This window comes from Drosophila hydei, unplaced genomic scaffold, assembly GCF_003285905.1.
Source record: "Drosophila hydei strain 15085-1641.00,03,60 unplaced genomic scaffold, DhydRS2 tig00008114-arrow-pilon, whole genome shotgun sequence".
NCBI lineage: Eukaryota > Metazoa > Arthropoda > Insecta > Diptera > Drosophilidae > Drosophila > Drosophila hydei.
In genome coordinates this window covers 3,994,227-4,012,139 of record NW_022045827.1, presented here as the reverse complement: position 1 = coordinate 4,012,139, position 17,913 = coordinate 3,994,227, and the positions used below count along the sequence as shown (strand labels likewise).

General features: G+C 37.9%; 1 protein-coding gene across 1 annotated transcript in view; it reads left to right on the top strand.

Annotated features, from left to right (window-relative positions):
• Positions 1 to 17,509, top strand: part of LOC111599501 (semaphorin-1A) — a 148,796-nt gene extending 131,287 nt beyond the window's left edge. Inside the window, 11 exon segments of the mRNA XM_023315170.2 lie at positions 866 to 1,011; positions 8,289 to 8,371; positions 8,891 to 9,034; positions 9,124 to 9,235; positions 9,634 to 9,776; positions 9,852 to 9,980; positions 11,426 to 11,633; positions 11,694 to 11,964; positions 12,043 to 12,096; positions 15,235 to 15,307; positions 16,218 to 17,509. Of these exon segments, the coding sequence (XP_023170938.2) occupies positions 866 to 1,011; positions 8,289 to 8,371; positions 8,891 to 9,034; positions 9,124 to 9,235; positions 9,634 to 9,776; positions 9,852 to 9,980; positions 11,426 to 11,633; positions 11,694 to 11,964; positions 12,043 to 12,096; positions 15,235 to 15,307; positions 16,218 to 17,146 (2,292 nt within the window). The 3' untranslated portion in view covers positions 17,147 to 17,509.
• The last annotated feature ends 404 nt before the right edge of the window (positions 17,510 to 17,913 follow it).

Below are 17,913 nucleotides of genomic sequence, written 5' to 3'. Positions count from 1 at the left end.
TGAATAGAATTTTAATAATGCAAAGGATTAGGATAAAAGAAAGTTAAATATTCGTAAACTCATGGAAATGGAAATGGAAATGGATAACTTCGTATGGATCAAAATCAACTTTTGGACTAGAAGACTTCAAAGTTGTGTGAGGCGTATTCATGTAGACTGCAAATAGATGAAAGACGGTGATCATCATTTGTTATTAATGATTCTAATATAATATTCTGCAACTGTTATATATATGAAAGAATTTGCTTACTTCTGTTAGCTCTCATATCATACAATGGTCTACCTATAGGAGTCACGTAGCAGGCAGCGGCACTGGCTTGTTGTTCAGTACTTTTAACCATATGGGCAGCATCTCCTGTATCGCCATAAAAGAAGTTGCCTGAATGCCTGATGCTTAATAATTTCCACACAACACACACGAATCAGCGAAGTCAACATGCGAGCGGGCACTTTCCGCTGGCGATTCATAAACCAAATCATTGCCAAAACAGAAAGCTGACAGACAGCAGCACACACAGACACACACACACTTGCACAAAGGACACTTTCCGGCGCTGCTTTGTCCGTCTGCACTTGGCCGTGCTAAGCAATTTCCGGAACGTTGTGTACGGGTATTTGTTACGAGCAGCACGAGCGCGGCAAATGCAATTTATACGCTCCTTTTTGTGGCAAGAAATGAGGAGCAGATAAAGCAGGCCAAGGAGCAGCAACAACTGACCGCGCATAGCCATAACTATAACCACATTGCAGTCATATACTGAAGGATACTAATAATTTATATTAAATCTCTCTCTCTCTCTCCCTCTCTTTGCTTTACGCCCTCTGTCTACTCGGTGTCTCGGTGTCGTCTTCATGGACTTTTTAGGTGCCCGAACCACGTCCTGGCGCCTGTCACAATGATTCACGAACGCTTCCGGATCCCACATTAAATTTCATCAAAACACATTCGCTAATGGACGAGAATGTTCCGGCATTTTTCGGTCAACCGATTTTAGTGCGGACGAGCACAATGTAAGTACCTCTCCCTCTCTCTCTATATATACAGTAGGGAGCAAAAGTGTTTCCATAGTTGACACTTTCAACTTTGTGAGTCGATAATTTCTAAACGAATGAAGCAAATCAAAAAAACTTTTTTTTCCAATAATATGTATTTAATTCTTAGCAAATTGCCGTATATAACAAAAACAAAAAATAATCAGTAAAATATTCAAACAAATAAAACTGAAACAACACGCATGTGTACAATTTTGCACCTTCAGTGAAAAAAATTTAATATGATTTTAAATCAATATTTTGTCCACAGGCCCTTATTAGCTATTACATTTTTTATTCAGTTTGGCATACTCTCGACCAACTTTTCTATGGTTTCCTTTGGAACTCGGTTCCACTTTAGTTCTACACGCTTCCAAAGATCGTCTAGGTTGGATGGCATTGATTGATATTGCCCGAGCCGTCGCTTCACGATTGACCACAGGTTCTCAATCGGATTAAGTTCGGGACTTTGAGCTGGCCACTCCATCAGCATAAAATCTTGGTTTTGTAACCATTCGCGGACAATTTTGGCAGTGTGCTTTGGATCCCCATCTTGTTGAAAAATTATTTCCTTTACGGGATATGCACACTTGTCCAGAAAATTGGGTAGACAGGTTTTCAAAATATTGAGATAGTCTTCTTTTAACATTATACCATCAATTTTATGCAATGGTCCAATGAGGCACCAAGTAAAGCATCCCCATTGCCTCCTCCATGCTTAACGGTTTGCTTCACAAGGTGTTTTTGAAGCTTGTCCCCGGGCCTGTACCAATAGTATTGCTTGCCATCTGATTGAAAATGGTTGAACTTGGATTCATCCGACCAGATAAAACGTTTCCAATCATCTACAGTCCAGTTCTTGTGTTCCCGGGCGAATTTCAATCGACCCTTGACATTCTTCTCGGATAGAGCTGGTTTATTTTGTTTCACACTTGCCACATATCCAACCTTAGCTTGTGCTCTTCTAGCCACCCGCCGACTCACGTCTTTCCCTATGTCCATAGATGCCTTCTTCGGTGTTAGGAACTTATCAGTTCCCATTAGTCTGGCGTCAGAGTCCTTTAAGAGTCGTTTGCGGCCTTTAATAGTGTTTTTGGATGTACCATTGCGTCTTTTCTGGACTTCGGACACCGCTGAATGAAAAATATTAAGCTGATCTGAAGTACTACGAGTCGAACAGCCACTTTCAGTTAGGCTAATAATACTATTTTCGACATCTGACGAACGCTTCTTCATTTTTTCGCGGTACTTTGTAGACTAATTGCTAAAATTAACAAATCTACTTCAAATAATAAGAAACACGTGGATTTCTGGATCATAAAAGTGTAGAATGCATAAATAAAACATATAAGGGTAAAACTGCATGTGTATTGCCTATAAGAGAATTAAGAAATCAAACCAAAGTAAAAATATCGGAAGGTGCAAAATTGTACACATGCGTTTTGTTTCAGTTTTCTTCGTTTGAATATTTTACTGATTATTTTTTGTTTTTGTTATATACGGCAATTTGTTAAGAATTAAATACATATTATTGGAAAAAAAAGTTTTTTTGATTTGCTTCATTCGTTTAGAAATTATCGACTCACAAAGTTGAAAGTGTCAACTATGGAAACACTTTTGCTCCCTACTGTATATGTATATAAATATATAAGCAACGCTTTCTTTTGCTGCTTATGTTGCACGGGTGGCACGTTGCCCCGCATAGTGCTGCGGGAATGTAAATATTATTGCCAAAACTATGCGCTCATAACTTAGTTGAGCACATGGGCGTGGCCGGGTCGAGGGGCTGGCCAGGCATTCCATGTGTGGATTGTAAAAACTTTAACTGCAGCTGCAGCTGGCACTGCTGCCGCCGCTGCTCCTGCGGATGTGGCCAAGTGAATACGTGACGAACCAATTTCAGTGCCCCACAATTCAACTAATTTCATTTAAATAACAAATTCCTCGCCATCTGATATGCTACAACTTTTCGCATGCAGCTGCCGCAATCGCTGCTGCAGCTGCAGCAGCTCTAAATCAGCTAAAATATAGCCACTTCTAGCCAAGCGCTTTAAGAGTTCAAGTACTTAAAGTCAGTCGAGAGCGTTTGAAATGTATTTCAATTGCTTGCCTTTCTTTGCTCGACTTTGGCATAGGAAATATGTGAAAAATGCATTTTAAACAGTTAGAAAATTGTTGGAATATTTACATAAATTCAGTGAGTTTATAAATATTTGTTTTGCGTTTTCTTTTGAATTCAATTTTTCCAGAAAATTATGCTTTATTTAAATAAAATTTTCCGAGAATTTTATTGAATATTTAATTGAAAATCAATACGAAATCAAAATCTTAATTTCCATTTATGCCACAGCACTTCAAAGGCTTTGACACAACTTCTTGAAATAGCTTTAAAGTCAGAATATGCACTCAAGCCACAATGAAATGAATTTGCTAAAAAAAAAAAGAAGAAAACATATTGTATATATGTAGTCAAGCACACACACACACACACATACGCGCACACCCACACTCTTTATGGAGAAATTGGCTTTTGGTTGAAGCATCAAGAAATTTTACAGGCCGTTGCTACAGCTGGTCCAGCTGCTGAGCTCGGTGCCTGGGCCTTTTCTGCATGCTCATAAATTATTTTCAAGACTCTCTCGCAGACATGTGGAAATTTAAAAATTCAATTTGGCAACTTTTCCATGTAATTGAGCCACAATTACGGGCTGTTGAGACGGGGTGACGGTAAACTTTAAAGAGTAAATCATATGCAAGCCACTGAGCAGAGCCAAGCGGCACTACTGAATGGGAGCGTGGTGTCGGTGATAGTGGTGCCGACGGCACCTGCTGCGGCGGCTGCTTCTGCTGCTGCTGCTGCTGCTGCTGCAGTCAAGCGATAGTTTGAACCAAACGAACTGAGCCAGCCAGAAGGAAATGCATGGATGCGCTGAGGCAACCCGTAACGAAAATATGTATGCACAACTGAATAAATTAGAATGAAATATGGAACACGTAGGAACCGGAACCAAGCAGCCACTCAACCACCCAAAACCAAACCCAACCGAACCCATTCACAACTACGGCTCCACACACACACACACACACACATGAAGAGACCACAACAAATGCTATGTGCGGGCGAGTGGCATTAGCGAAGTGGTTGCGTGTCCTTCCGCTGGCTGCTGGGCGAGCAACTTGCTCCTTTTTAACCATTTACCCATTTACTTGCACCGCACTGCAGCTGACTTATTGTGTTTTTGGCTAGAGCTGCGCACAATAAGCGCGATTTGAGAGCACATGCATCAGAATTTAATCATGCCCAGCGCAATTGAAAAGCTTAAAAGTTGCGCTGAAATTTATTTGGCAACTCAATTGATCCTTTCTTTTTGGCCAGTCCCAGCGCGTAAGTCGGTCATGCACAAATGCGCAGTTGCTCCAATTGCAGTTACAGCTGCATTTGTCACACACACACACAGTTAGTTGATAAACTCGAGAACTCCTTTGGCATGGCACGGACCGCAGTTAAAGATGATGAAAGTCACAGCTGAACGAATGTGCTCGATGTGTAATACAGCTGTCAGGCAACACCCAATACGAGATTTGTGAGTTTATCACACATTTATTGAGCTTATTTGCCGGAGTTGACAAGCTTAGCTGCCAAAATTTGTTATCATTGAGTCACAGATGAGAATGAGTGTTGACTGAAGTGAAAGCAGATTGCAATGAATTTAGTTAAAGGCAACATCAGTTGCAACACATCAAACTTGAAATGCAATAAATGTTCGCAGAGGACATATAAATACTAAATATATATATATATAAATACTAAATGTATATAAATACTAAATAAATATATTACTATAAATTAAATTAAATTATAATTAAATAAAAATTACATTTAAAAAATAATTTAAATTTATTAAATTTGCATTTTATACTTGAAAAGCTTTAAGTAATCTGAGTAGACTTTAGGTAAAAATATTTTAAAATTGCATTACACATATTTAATCGTCATAAAAACTAGCTAAGGTTTCAGCAGTGCAAATATCTTATTTATTTCATATTAGAATACACAAGCTATGAATGATGATGATTGTAAAGCAAAATACTCGAGTTTCTAATGAACTTATTAGAATGGAGCTTCAGAATTTATTATTTTATTCATATGGTTAGTCCGTTAAAATATGCAGTTAGCACATCTTTTGGCAGGTCCATAGAGACACCTAAAGCGCTCTTAAAATTTCTTAGGCCACACAAATTTCTAGTTCAAATACAAAAATTTGCAGCAAACGAAAGCAGAAAGCAGAAAGCACTTTGTATTGAGCTCGGAATTGGTGAGGAATAATTTGATAGGTTTTCTATTTCTGTTTTGTGTTTGTGGCATTATTGAACACAAATGCCAAAATCAAATCAAAAATGCACGAAATTTATGACATTCGACTAGAGCATAAATTTATTATAATTTTATTTGAGCAAAACGTTTTCGGGCACATTGTGTGTGTGCGAGTGTTTGTGAATAAATAAATCACCAAATAGAGCTATGAATGGGCATGTAGTCAGAAGTAGCTCTACACACACACAGCACACACACACAAGCACACACATTCACACACCGCAGGATACTCATTTGCATATGGCAGAGGGAGGCTGGGCTGGGCTGAGCCGAGTTGGCATCGTCAAGAAAGTTTCTTATAACTGGAAAGTTTTAGAAGCTTCACAAAAGTTAAATGCTTCAAGTTGCAAGTCGCTGGGGTCAGCGTCTCTGTAACAAATTTTTTCCTGGTCGGCCCGGAAGTATCCATACTCGACAGATTTCTGCCAGCTGGTTGACCATATCCTGGCCATCCTTTTTGCTTGACAGAAACAGTAGCCTTGCCAGACGAGTGCCAATGCCAAGGTGCCAGCCACAATGCTGTTGTGTGCGCTTATCTTATCGGTCAAGTTTTTATACCTCTGCCACTTTTACTGTCATGGCCTTTATCATGCATGTCCTTGCCCTCCGGCTGCTGCTCATCCACAGACTCCAACTGGAGCGTGAGCTTTGGCTCCGGCTCCGACTGCGCCCACACTAATTTCATTCCACTGCGAATAGAGTTGACTTCCACTTGTGACCCTCATCGCTGTTGCTATTACTGTTGCCGCTGCCGCCGCTGCTGCTGTTGTTGTCAGCAGTGCCGGGTCTAAGCTCATCGGAGCGACACAAAAGTTGGCAAAAATTGTGCAAGTTTCAATTGCCAGCTGCTAGCAGAAGAGCTCAAACCCTAACCTGCCCCTCTAAAACTGTCCTTTTCTTTCCATTTCTTTACTTTTCTTTTCTTTTCTCTTTTTTTTTTGTCTGTATCTTCATTCCATTTTATTTCGTTGCTGCTGTTGTTGCCTTGCGTGCTGGCATGGCCTTTTGCCATTTTGTAATTTTCGGCCAACAAAGTTTCTTGTTTTTTTTGGCAGCATTTTTGCATTGCCATTCATTGGACTTTTGAGCCCGTCATCCATTTCAGCTTGTTTCATTCTCGTTTGGATTCATTTCACAGCATTCTGTTGCGTTGGGAATTATTTTATAAGTTGCCTCAACTTTGCTTTCAGCCTGTATTCTGTTAAATATATATATCATTGTTCTTTAATTGAAAGCTTTCACTGCCTAATGAACGATGAAGATAACAAAATAATGCTAAGCACAAGTTCAATATATATATACATATACTCAAATACATTTCATGATTTATCATTAAATCAAATATCAAATATCACAAATCTAAGCTAAAGTATAAATTTCATTTACGATTTCATGTTGGCAGAATAATTTGCTATCTCTGCCGTATCTTCTCTATCTTGCCTTCAATAATATTTTAATCAAGGCAATCAATCAAGCTAAAGATTAACTTAAGATATTAATACAATATTGTTCTATTACATTTCCAATTTATGTATCGAATAGCTAAATTTATACAATTCAAAATAGTGCAGCAGTTAAAGATGCTTTTAGATTTTCAAATATTTTCGTTGCCATCATTATTTCACAATCAAGGCCTAGGGAATCTGTTGGCAAACTTTTTCAATTTGAGTTTAAGCTCTTGTCCTATCTGGGCCGGGCACACGCGCATTAGTTTATTCCCAGCTCTCGGCACACATGGCCAACGAGACAGACCGCAACAGTCAACACAAAATGGGGGCCATTTAAGCCAGATGGCTGGCGGGCTGGCTGGGCCGTTGCTGGCCAGACCAAAAAGCGATGCAATTCTTTGGCCATTTAGAAAATTGGGAAACATAACTAAAGCTCAAAAAACTAGATTTGTTAATTAACAATAAAACAATGCACAATGCCAAACAGGCTCCGTCCAGTTGGACCCAATTGCTGTTGCTGCTGTTGCTGTTGCCAAAGTTGTCCATGGCGAGCATTTGCATTTAAACCGAGGCAACAACTGACACACAGCTCAAATACATAAAACAGTTGCACAAAAAGCAACAATAGACAAGGCAGCCAAGCGCACAGCCACAAATGTTGCTTGCAACAAGGACAACAACAACAACAACAAAGCTAACGTTCAACATTTTTGTGGTGAAATCAGAGAGAAATTTCCGTTTTTATTTCCATGTCTTTTGTTGTTGTTCGCTCGAATATGTTTTTACATATAAATACAAATGCACGAACACACACACACACACACATCTGCAATTGTTGCTGCTGCTGCTGCTGTTGCAGTTGTTGCTACCGCTGTTGTGGTTTTCTGCCATTCTGTTTGTCATTCCCACCATTGCTAGAGCGACCAGCTTCCCCTCTCTCCCTACCGCCCTCTCTTCACCCTCCTCTGCCATGTCTGTCCTTTATTAATGGTGTCTAACCGAAAAACCAACCGCCTATCCAAAAAGTGTCCTGTCGTGTCATTCAGCTCTGGCAGCATTGACATGTTGTTTGTGGTTCCAATTTGTGCATAGAACTAAACAACTTTTTTAAGTATACTATTAGATAAGACTAGTCAGGAAGGATCTGAACGCCAACAATGCTGCCAATTATATATAGTTGTAAATAGGCCCATAAAATGAATTTTTAAGCTTTCAATAATATTAAGGCATCTTCTTTATATGAATCACACCAAGACTTCAATCATAACTAATATTCCTACGGGTTATAGACTATTAGACTTCTCTTATATTAACTTATCAAATAAACAAAACTTTACTTTGTACCTCTTCTTCTATATCAAATCTAATATATCTCCCTTGAAGTTTGCTTTAATTTCCAAAATTTCATTCATATATTTCCTTTTTTTTTACAGTTATCGCTTCACACAAATTGCGGTTGATGCACAGATCAAAACGCCCGGCGGCAAGACGTATGATGTGATTTTCGTTGGCACAGGTGAGTCGCATACGACAGGGCCAATTGTCGAGGTCCCCGGGGTCAATTTTCGCTTGACATCAATTGTCGTTATGGTTGATATCAATGTCTGAATGTGCCCCCAATGGTTGTTATCAATGTTAATACCCCGTGCGTGTTACCGGGGCGGGTATATAACATATATACTTATTATATATGAATGTTATTACTATTAGAAAACTTTATATACTTAATAAGCTATAAAGATATTATGCAACAAATGCCTTCTTCCTAACTAATCTTTGGAGATATTATTTTCGAATATTCGTGGAATATTCTTATATAAAAATATATATTCTTGTGCAAGATGAAATTTATATTTAGAACAATTAAGTAAATTTCCTAAAGACATCGAGGAAGAGCATGTTAAAGCTATACTTTATTGCACCTGCTGATTGAATTCGAATCAGTTCATTACCTGAATAAGTCACATCAAACAAAATGCTTCAACTCAAAGTGTTTTAATTAAATTCCTTTCCTCTGCCTGCCTCACTCAATCAGATCATGGTAAAATTATAAAGTCCGTCAATGCCGAATCAGCTGACTCGGCTGAAAAGGTCACTTCGGTGGTCATTGAGGAGATCGATGTGCTGCCCAAGAGTGAGCCCATACGCAATTTGGAAATTGTGCGAACGATGCAATACGGTAAGTGGAACGGCGCAGACCCGTCCAATAAGAGTCAATTAAAAATGGGATGTGTAACGAGCTTTCATTGTACCAAATGCGATTCGCAGATCAACCGAAAGATGGCAGCTACGACGATGGCAAATTAATCATTGTCACGGATAGTCAGGTGATAGCCATACAACTGCATCGATGTCACAACGACAAAATCACCAGCTGCAGGTAAGAGTCATACACCTGCTGAACACAGGAAAAAATATATATTTATATGAAACAGATTGAAGCGACGCGACGCGACAGCTGCAGCGGCAACATCAGCAACAGCAGCAAGAACAATGACATTTTTATTTCATGTAACAATTTGCGTGACTTTCAAGCGACGTCTGCCAGACAGAGAGAGAGGGAGTTAGTGAGACAGATAGAGAGAGGAAAAGAGTATCTCCAGCCATTTGTCTGTCTGCAGCTGTTGCTGCCGTTGCTGCTGCTGCTGCTGCTGCTGCTGCAATATGCTAGCACTTTATGCGCATTTATGGCGTTTTACATTTCACAATTTGCAATATGTTTACACCATTGCCATTTGAGCATTCCTCTTAAGAGCCCACACTCTTCCCCCTTTGCAGCGAATGCGTCGCATTGCAGGATCCGTATTGTGCCTGGGACAAAATTGCTGGCAAGTGTCGCTCCCATGGTGCGCCGCGTTGGCTGGAGGAGAACTATTTCTATCAGAATGTGGCGACCGGTCAGCATGCTGCCTGTCCCTCAGGTAAGTCTCACCCACACACACACACACATACACAGTTACAAATTAAAGCTCTAATTCTACTGTATATGGCTTCAGGCAAAATCAATTCAAAAGATGCCAATGTCGGCGAGCAGAAGGGCTTCCGCAATGACATGGATTTACTGGATTCGCGTCGCCAGAGCAAGGATCAGGAAATCATAGACAATATTGATAAGAACTTTGAAGGTAAGACATAAATTTTGCTCTACGTTTTGCCATGCATGTTGCTATCACTCAGATTCTGTTGTAGCACACAATGTAAATATATTTTATTTACCCGTCGTTTGTCATTTTTTAAATCACATTTTCATATCACTCCGCTTTGGCCCTCACTGCACGCCAGATGCTTGTCAGCACAGCCAGTACTGCCAGCCAGGCAGCCAGCCAGCCAGCCAGCATGCCCGTTCATCTCTCCTTTATGCTGACATCTGTCCTTTGCTTATTGCCACTTTATGCTTTTCAATTTCAATCAACATTTACCCAGCACTTTATTCTAGTTGCTTTATTATTATCATCAACTTGAATGCAGCTTAACAGTAAACGTATTTTCATTTTTTTCACTATTTTTTCCCCATATTGTATCCATTTTTTTATTTTACCTACACTTAAATATCCATGCCATAAGCTTTGCTGCTAGATAAGTAGTACTTTCTATTCTATGAGTAGCAGAGAGAGGGCGTGGCCTGCATTGCGAAGTATAGATATAGTTGATTAGGATGATGAATTGAGTGTGTTCATCTGTGTGTCCGTTCGATCGTTTCACCTGTTTTGATTAGAGAAACTACAACAGATAAATAGGATATAGAAAATGTGTTAATATTGGTCGATATCTTATTTAATTTTATTTGTAATGAAAAATATAGATAGGTATATAGGTATATAGTTAGGTATATCAAATATTTGTGTTTTATATGCCAAATATTATAAATATATAAATATTATAAATTATAAAACAAATAAAGATCGTATGGTATTGAAGTTATTCCATAATGCCCCACAGAAGGGAAGAAGTAGCAGAAGCAGCTGTATTCAAGGCGCAGAAAGCATAGCGCGGTGCTCAGGGTATCTGCTAGTCGGATAATGCCGATTAGATTTCACCTGCCTAATTGTATTGCCTGACTTATTAAATATTTCACTCACATATAACTAATACTTTAATTACATTAATAATGCTCGTAACAGTACTTAAGTTCTTTAATCTCTAATCACTGTAAATTTATATTTCAACTATACTTTTGTATATACTCTAAAGACTATTTAAAGCAATTGCTGTTGTTCCTTGTATTAACTCGTTTTGTCTTCTTCTTGTTCTTCTTGTTTCATTTCCTTTATTGATGTTTCAACATGTAAAAAAAACATGCGCTATTTTGGGCGTTATTCGTTGTGTTTTCGATGTTTGGATGTTTATTGATGTGGTTACAAAAAAAAAAAAAAACACCCAAAAAATACATAAAACGGATTCTATGTGTACACGTAATCCTGACCCTGACAAACAATACAAAAATCTGTTATATATATACTCGTTGTGATGTTCGATGTTCTAATTGGATAAACCTTGCTCAAAATCGTATCGTAATATAATCAAATTGGAACATATTCCGAACTGTATTTACCGCATTTACTAATCGAAGGACCACAAATCTCTGCAGATATTATCAATGCACAGTATACGGTCGAGACTCTGGTTATGGCCGTGTTGGCCGGCTCGATATTCTCGCTGCTCGTTGGCTTCTTTACGGGCTACTTCTGTGGCCGTCGCTGCCACAAGGATGAGGACGACAATCTGCCCTATCCGGATACGGAATACGAATACTTTGAACAGCGTCAAAACGTGAACAGGTGAGTGAGAATTGCTTCAAATACTTGGTTATGGCCGGCTAAACTGTTCTTTTCGCTTAGTTTTCCGTCGTCGTGCCGCATACAGCAGGAGCCGAAGCTGTTGCCGCAGGTGGAGGAGGTGACGTATGCGGAGCCTGTGCTACTACCGCAGCCACCACCGCAAAACAAGATGCACTCGCCAAAGAATACGCTGCGCAAGCCACCCATGCACCAGATGCACCAGGGCCCCAACTCGGAGACACTCTTCCAGTTCCAACCAGACGGCTACAATACCCAGCAAACATATCGCGGACGGGATAACTTTGGCACACTGCGTTCGCATCAGGTGATGGTGAGTCCCCGCATCCAATGCGATCGATGAATGTGCCAACTACAATTTAGAACATAAACTAATCCTTTGCACTTGCAGGGCGACAACTATAGACGCGGCGATGGCTTTTCGACCACGCGCAGCGTCAAGAAGGTAAGTTCCACAATTCGTAGTGCCTGTTGTAAGCGTTTGACTACGTTTCTTATATTTTTGATTTGATTTTGATTTTCATTGTATACTGATCTCTAATATCTCTAATCGTATCCATTGAGCTCTATTTGATGTTGTTGACATTTTGACATTTAGTATATATACTTAAACGAATCCTTGTGGTGCGCTTGTATTTGATTGAACTCTCACTCAATCGTCGATTGGTGTATTTCTTAGCCTCACTTTTCAACTTGTTGTGCGTGTCTCCAACTCTCTGTAACTATCTATCTATGTGTGTGTGTGTGTGAGTGTCAGTGTGTATATTTATTTATGTATGTCTGTTTGTGTGTACTTTAGTACTTAAATCGCATTCACTCTTTCGCTCACATCACCAGCAGCCATTTCTCACTCTATATTCAGTTGATTTTTATTTTCAAGTCTTGTCATACTGTCATTATATTACTCACATCCTAGATGCATGCTTACGTAATTCATGTGTCATATATATGTTTTCTCTACTGATTGTCTATTATCATCTTTGTGTACTTAATTATTTATAATAAATGTAATTTATTGTCAGTCACAGCATTCATTAGGCTGTTTCAAATGCATAAATATTCATTTTGCTAAAGGAATATTTAATTCATATTTAATATTACATTTATTTTTGGTATCAATAAATACAGTGCTTATTAAAATAAAAGGCATAGTCAAAAAACTTCATAAAATTCATATTTTAAATTTAATTTAAAAATAAAAATATTTTGTTTTACTTTAAAAATTTATTACAAAAGTTAAATTTTTAATAATAATATAATTTAATTTAAAAAAAAAATGACATAATTATAGCTATTAATTTTGGAAAAAAGTAAAATTTCTATAAACTTGTATAAAGAAATATAAAAAATAACAGTAATTATTCCTTTTATTTTGTTAAATTTGAAACTACCATAAAACAGTTAAAAAAAATATTTAAAAAATATTAACAATAATTTTTGTTATTGGAAATATTTGAAACTTCCATAAACTACCTTTGCGACTATGCCATATATATAACTGTAAATTAGATATTTTTGTATTCGTTATTATGAATATGTTTATGTTCCACAATACTCAATATAATTATTTACTAATTTAAAAAATATATAATTTGTTAAACATAACACTAATATACCAGATTAACTCATATATATATATATATATACAACTCAGTCATCCATGTCACATACATATCTATCTAAATAAGTACCTATCTACATGTATTTAGCTGTGCATATCTAACTTTGTTCGAGGCCATTACTCCATTTGCATGCCCATGATTAGCTATCCATTTGTGTTCATATTCTCTCCACATATATAGATCATGTACATTGTTCCATAATTCTGGTGCTCAGCTTAATTACATTTGTCTGGGGTTTGTTTAATGTACGAATTATTGTTTGATTTCGCTGACGTAATAGAAATACACCAATCTATCGACATGGGCGATTGCGATTCTTTTGCAGGCGTCTCTCTAAGCATTTTGTGTAGTTGAATCTTTGCTGCTCTAAGGCATATTCTACTCTAAGCTCTAAACTCTATTGCTGAACTTCTTTTCACATACAAACATACTTAACACACTGAGGCCGTCGATGCTGATGGCCAAGCAACTGTCAAATGTGGACAACACCAAGCAACCAAAATACCAAAACTCTATCTATCTTTTCTTCTTCTTCCCTTTTTCATTAGGTTTACCTTTGAGACGGGAGTGGGGCGGCTGAAACCAGTCAGGGACTAATTACCCAAAATATGGTAAATACTCACGCATAACTAAAGCAAGTTTTAGTTAACTTTTGCTTTGTTTTCTATTATTGGAAATTGTTGAACTTTTCTTTTTTTATTATCTTTGTTTATAAAAATTTTAATTTAATTTTATTTTTATTCGTTTATTGATACGGCTGACAAAATTTGCTCAATAGCTGCAGTGTGGATACCCTCGATTGCGAGATCAACTGAAATTCGAAACTCAAAAGTAATTTTGCAAAAACCAACTTTTGCTCAAAATTTTGTTGAATGATTTTCTCTGCAATTCGGTTTGATCACCTCTAAATCGTCTCTCTCTCTCTTTCTATTTACATCTTATACACCCAGCACAGTTTGATCGAAATTTGATTCTTTCTCACGAGTAAACTGTAAATTACGTTATGGAATGCCATTTTTTTTTTTATTTTTGAACAGACCGAGAAACATTACATTCAACTTATCTCAGACAAAAAACAAAACAATTCTCAATTAGTTTAAAGACTTCGCCCAGTCAGTCAGTCAGTCAGCCAGCCCGCGCCCAACTCGACGCTTCGTTGCCATTTGCCACTGGAAGGGTTACAATTTCTGTGTAATCGTTAATCGATCGACCATTTCTCGATTATCGATCTTTCGTATGACTGCGTCTCTGCGTGTATGAGCTGTGTGTGCCTGTTGCTCTCTGTCTCTCTCTCCCTCGCTCTCTCTTTCTGTGTAACCCAATCCTAATCCACACTTGCCTCGACTGGCAACTCTCGAACTCTTCTTCTGCATGGGCGTTCCAGCACTTTGCGTATTAGCGACAAACAACACTCGATCCAAACCGATAAATCCATTAGCCAAAGAATGTGTGTGCATTTGAACTTAGCTACTTACATATTCGCAATATGATTATGATAAATGTATTTGTAATACTTCTAATATACCATCTAATACAATTACCCACACAGAAACATAGATCTACTCGTAATACTCACCTAATGTAATGCTATTCAACTTTTTCAGTTTATTGCTTGCTAATTACAATTAAATAAGATCTTTATTTAGGCTATTCGTCAAGTAAAGCCAAGATCAGAGAACTTAAAAATACTACAAAATTTATAGAATCTTTATAATTTATGGCAATTGAGCTGATATATGAACTGAACATTGGATCTTAAGTGCCTGATGCGAATTTGTTTTCGATCGTTAAAGCAATCTTTTTATTATTGTTAGCCAAATCAGAGATAAAACCATTTTTAGTTTTAGTTCCTATTTCACTTAAAGTAAAATACAAGTTTCTCAAGTTTTCTTTTATAAGAAATACCATTTACAAAACAAAAGGAAAACATATAAAAAAAGATTATATATCACCACTCCTAGGCTGTAAACAACACAAACACACGAAACAGAAGTCTTGGTCGCGCAAGAAGACAGCCGCCCCGTCATGGTATTGGTAAGTTTTTCTGTTCCATTTCATTATTTTCAGTTTTCCAATTGTGTACATCACACACACAAACACGCAAACACACACTAAGCCTAAAGTAATTAAAAAAGCTAATTTTAATTGAATTGTCCATTTTCATTGTCCTTCACAAACTCAAAACTGTCTATATCTCTCTGTCTTTCTCACTCTGTCTCTCTATCTGTTTTGCTCTCTCTCTCTATGTATTTGATATTTATTCGGTGAACAAAATTAACTTTTGTTTGAAAAATAGTTTAGTTTTTTTGTACAATTTTTAAAACATTTTGAAATGAGTTTTTCTGGAAAAAAATTTAAATTAAAAATAATTATTAAATTTTATTATAAAAATATAATATTTTAAAGATTTTATTTGTAAGCTAAAACTGATTAAGAATTTTATTTAAAAAAGATTTTCTCAATAATATTTAAATACACAAAAAACCTGTTCAATAAACTCAAAATTCCTTAACAATTTTTTTTTAATTTTTCCACATTAATTTTTTTATATTTATTCTTATAAATATTTTTATTGTTGTAATCTGCGTGTGTATTTGCGTATGTGTGTGCGTGTCTGTATATTTGTGCATGTTGCAACGAACTCAATGTTTTGTAAAATGTATGTAAAATAGATTTGAAAAAAATAAAAATAAAAACATAAGCAGAAAAATATGCAGTAAATATGTTTGTTTCTATGTATTTATGTATACGTATTTGCCTTGAATCTATCTCTATTTGTGTTGTTGCAACATGTACTTGCTCGTGTGTGTGTGTGTATGCGTGTGTGTATATGTGTGTGTGTCGTGTCTTTGCATAAGCACTCTCAACACCTTGCAACTGAACTCAATTGACCTGCTGTTCGTTTCTATTTCTTTTTTCCTTTTCTTCGTTTCCGATATTGCAGTAACTCAGCACCGTTCAAATAGCCCACAGCAGCAGCAGCAGCAGCAGCAACAACAGCAGCAGCCGCACTCCAGCTCCGGCTCATCGCCCGTAATGTCGAACAGCAGTTCCAGTCCAGCTCCGCCATCGAGCAGTCCCAGTCCGCAGGAGAGCCCCAAGAACTGCAGCTACATTTACCGTGATTGATTGATATGTAACACCAAATCGATGCCACTCATCCAGGCGTTGCCCACGCCCACGCCCACGCCAACGCCCACACAACCAATGCACAATCAACAACAACAACAACAACAACAACATCAACAACAACAGCAGCAACAGCAACACCATCAAGTACTGGCCAACAGCAAACAGTTAGCCAAGTCTATGCCCGTCACGCCCATACAGCCGCAATCGCCCACAGATCCAACGGCCACCGCCCATTTCATGCTGATGCCGCGTTCGCCCTCATACGAGCTATACGAACCGCGACCCGTGCACTTTCGGCATGCCCACTCGGATGCCACATTCCACATGCAGCCCTACGATGACGACGACGACGACGAGGAGGAGGATGACTTGGATGACTGCGATGTGGACACCTCTTCGCTGGCCATGATTACCCCGCCGCCGCCTTACGACACGCCACAGCTAGCGATAGCTACCGCCGTCGCTGCACCACCATTGCCACCGCCGCGTAGATTTCGTTTCGGGAATCGTGAGCTGTTCAGCATGAGCCCGGGCACGCCCAAGTCAAATGCCATCACGCCCACAAAGCTGAGCGCCGCTGCTGCCGCCATGTTTGCAGCGCCGCAGATGGCGCAGCTGAACCGAAAGTGGGCGCATCTCCAGCGCAAGCGTCGACGGCGCAACAGCAGCAACGGCGACTCCAAGGAATTGGATAAGCTTGTGCTGCAGTCTGTCGACTGGGATGAGAATGAAATGTATTAGCGGCAAAGGCGTCAATCGATTCAAACTCCCAACTCCTAACTCCTAACTGTACTTGTAGCAATCTTAACATACAAAAATATATATATACACAAAACAGCATATATAGCTCACAAATCGTATTGATAGTATATGAAATTTGTACTTTCTGTAAATTATATTAGCCTGCGATACACACACACACATTTATATACACAGACAAACGCTCACACACACTCACACATTTTATAGCCATAGAAAGTTTGGAGTTTATATATATATAATTTTTGCCAATTTTAGATGCGACTTTACATTAAGATTACCAAATACAAAAGCATTCTTATAATAGTGCAAGGAATAATAGTAAAGCCAATCGATTAAAGTGAGTGTGGGCAATTTAATATATGTAGAGGAGGATTGTCCTTGGAGTATATAGTATCGTATAGCCATATCAATATGCACTCATCAACGTTTTGGTATGGCACTCTTTTGTAATAAATATTTTTTAATTATTATTTTTGTGCCTGAAATTTCAAGTTATTTATTTTAGTAATTAAATATAAAAACATTTTATTTAAAATTTATGTTATAAAAAAAATTGATTCTTAAATTAATAATTATATAAATTGTTCAATGAAACTTCAAGGACAATTCTCGGGACAAATGGCATGAGATTGCTTAGTAGATGAACGGGCCTGGCTTAGTAATATATATAGTAATATATATATATATATATATATTTGCATACGTATATAGTGCAGTTACAGTTGAGAAAGTTTTTTGTTTTGATT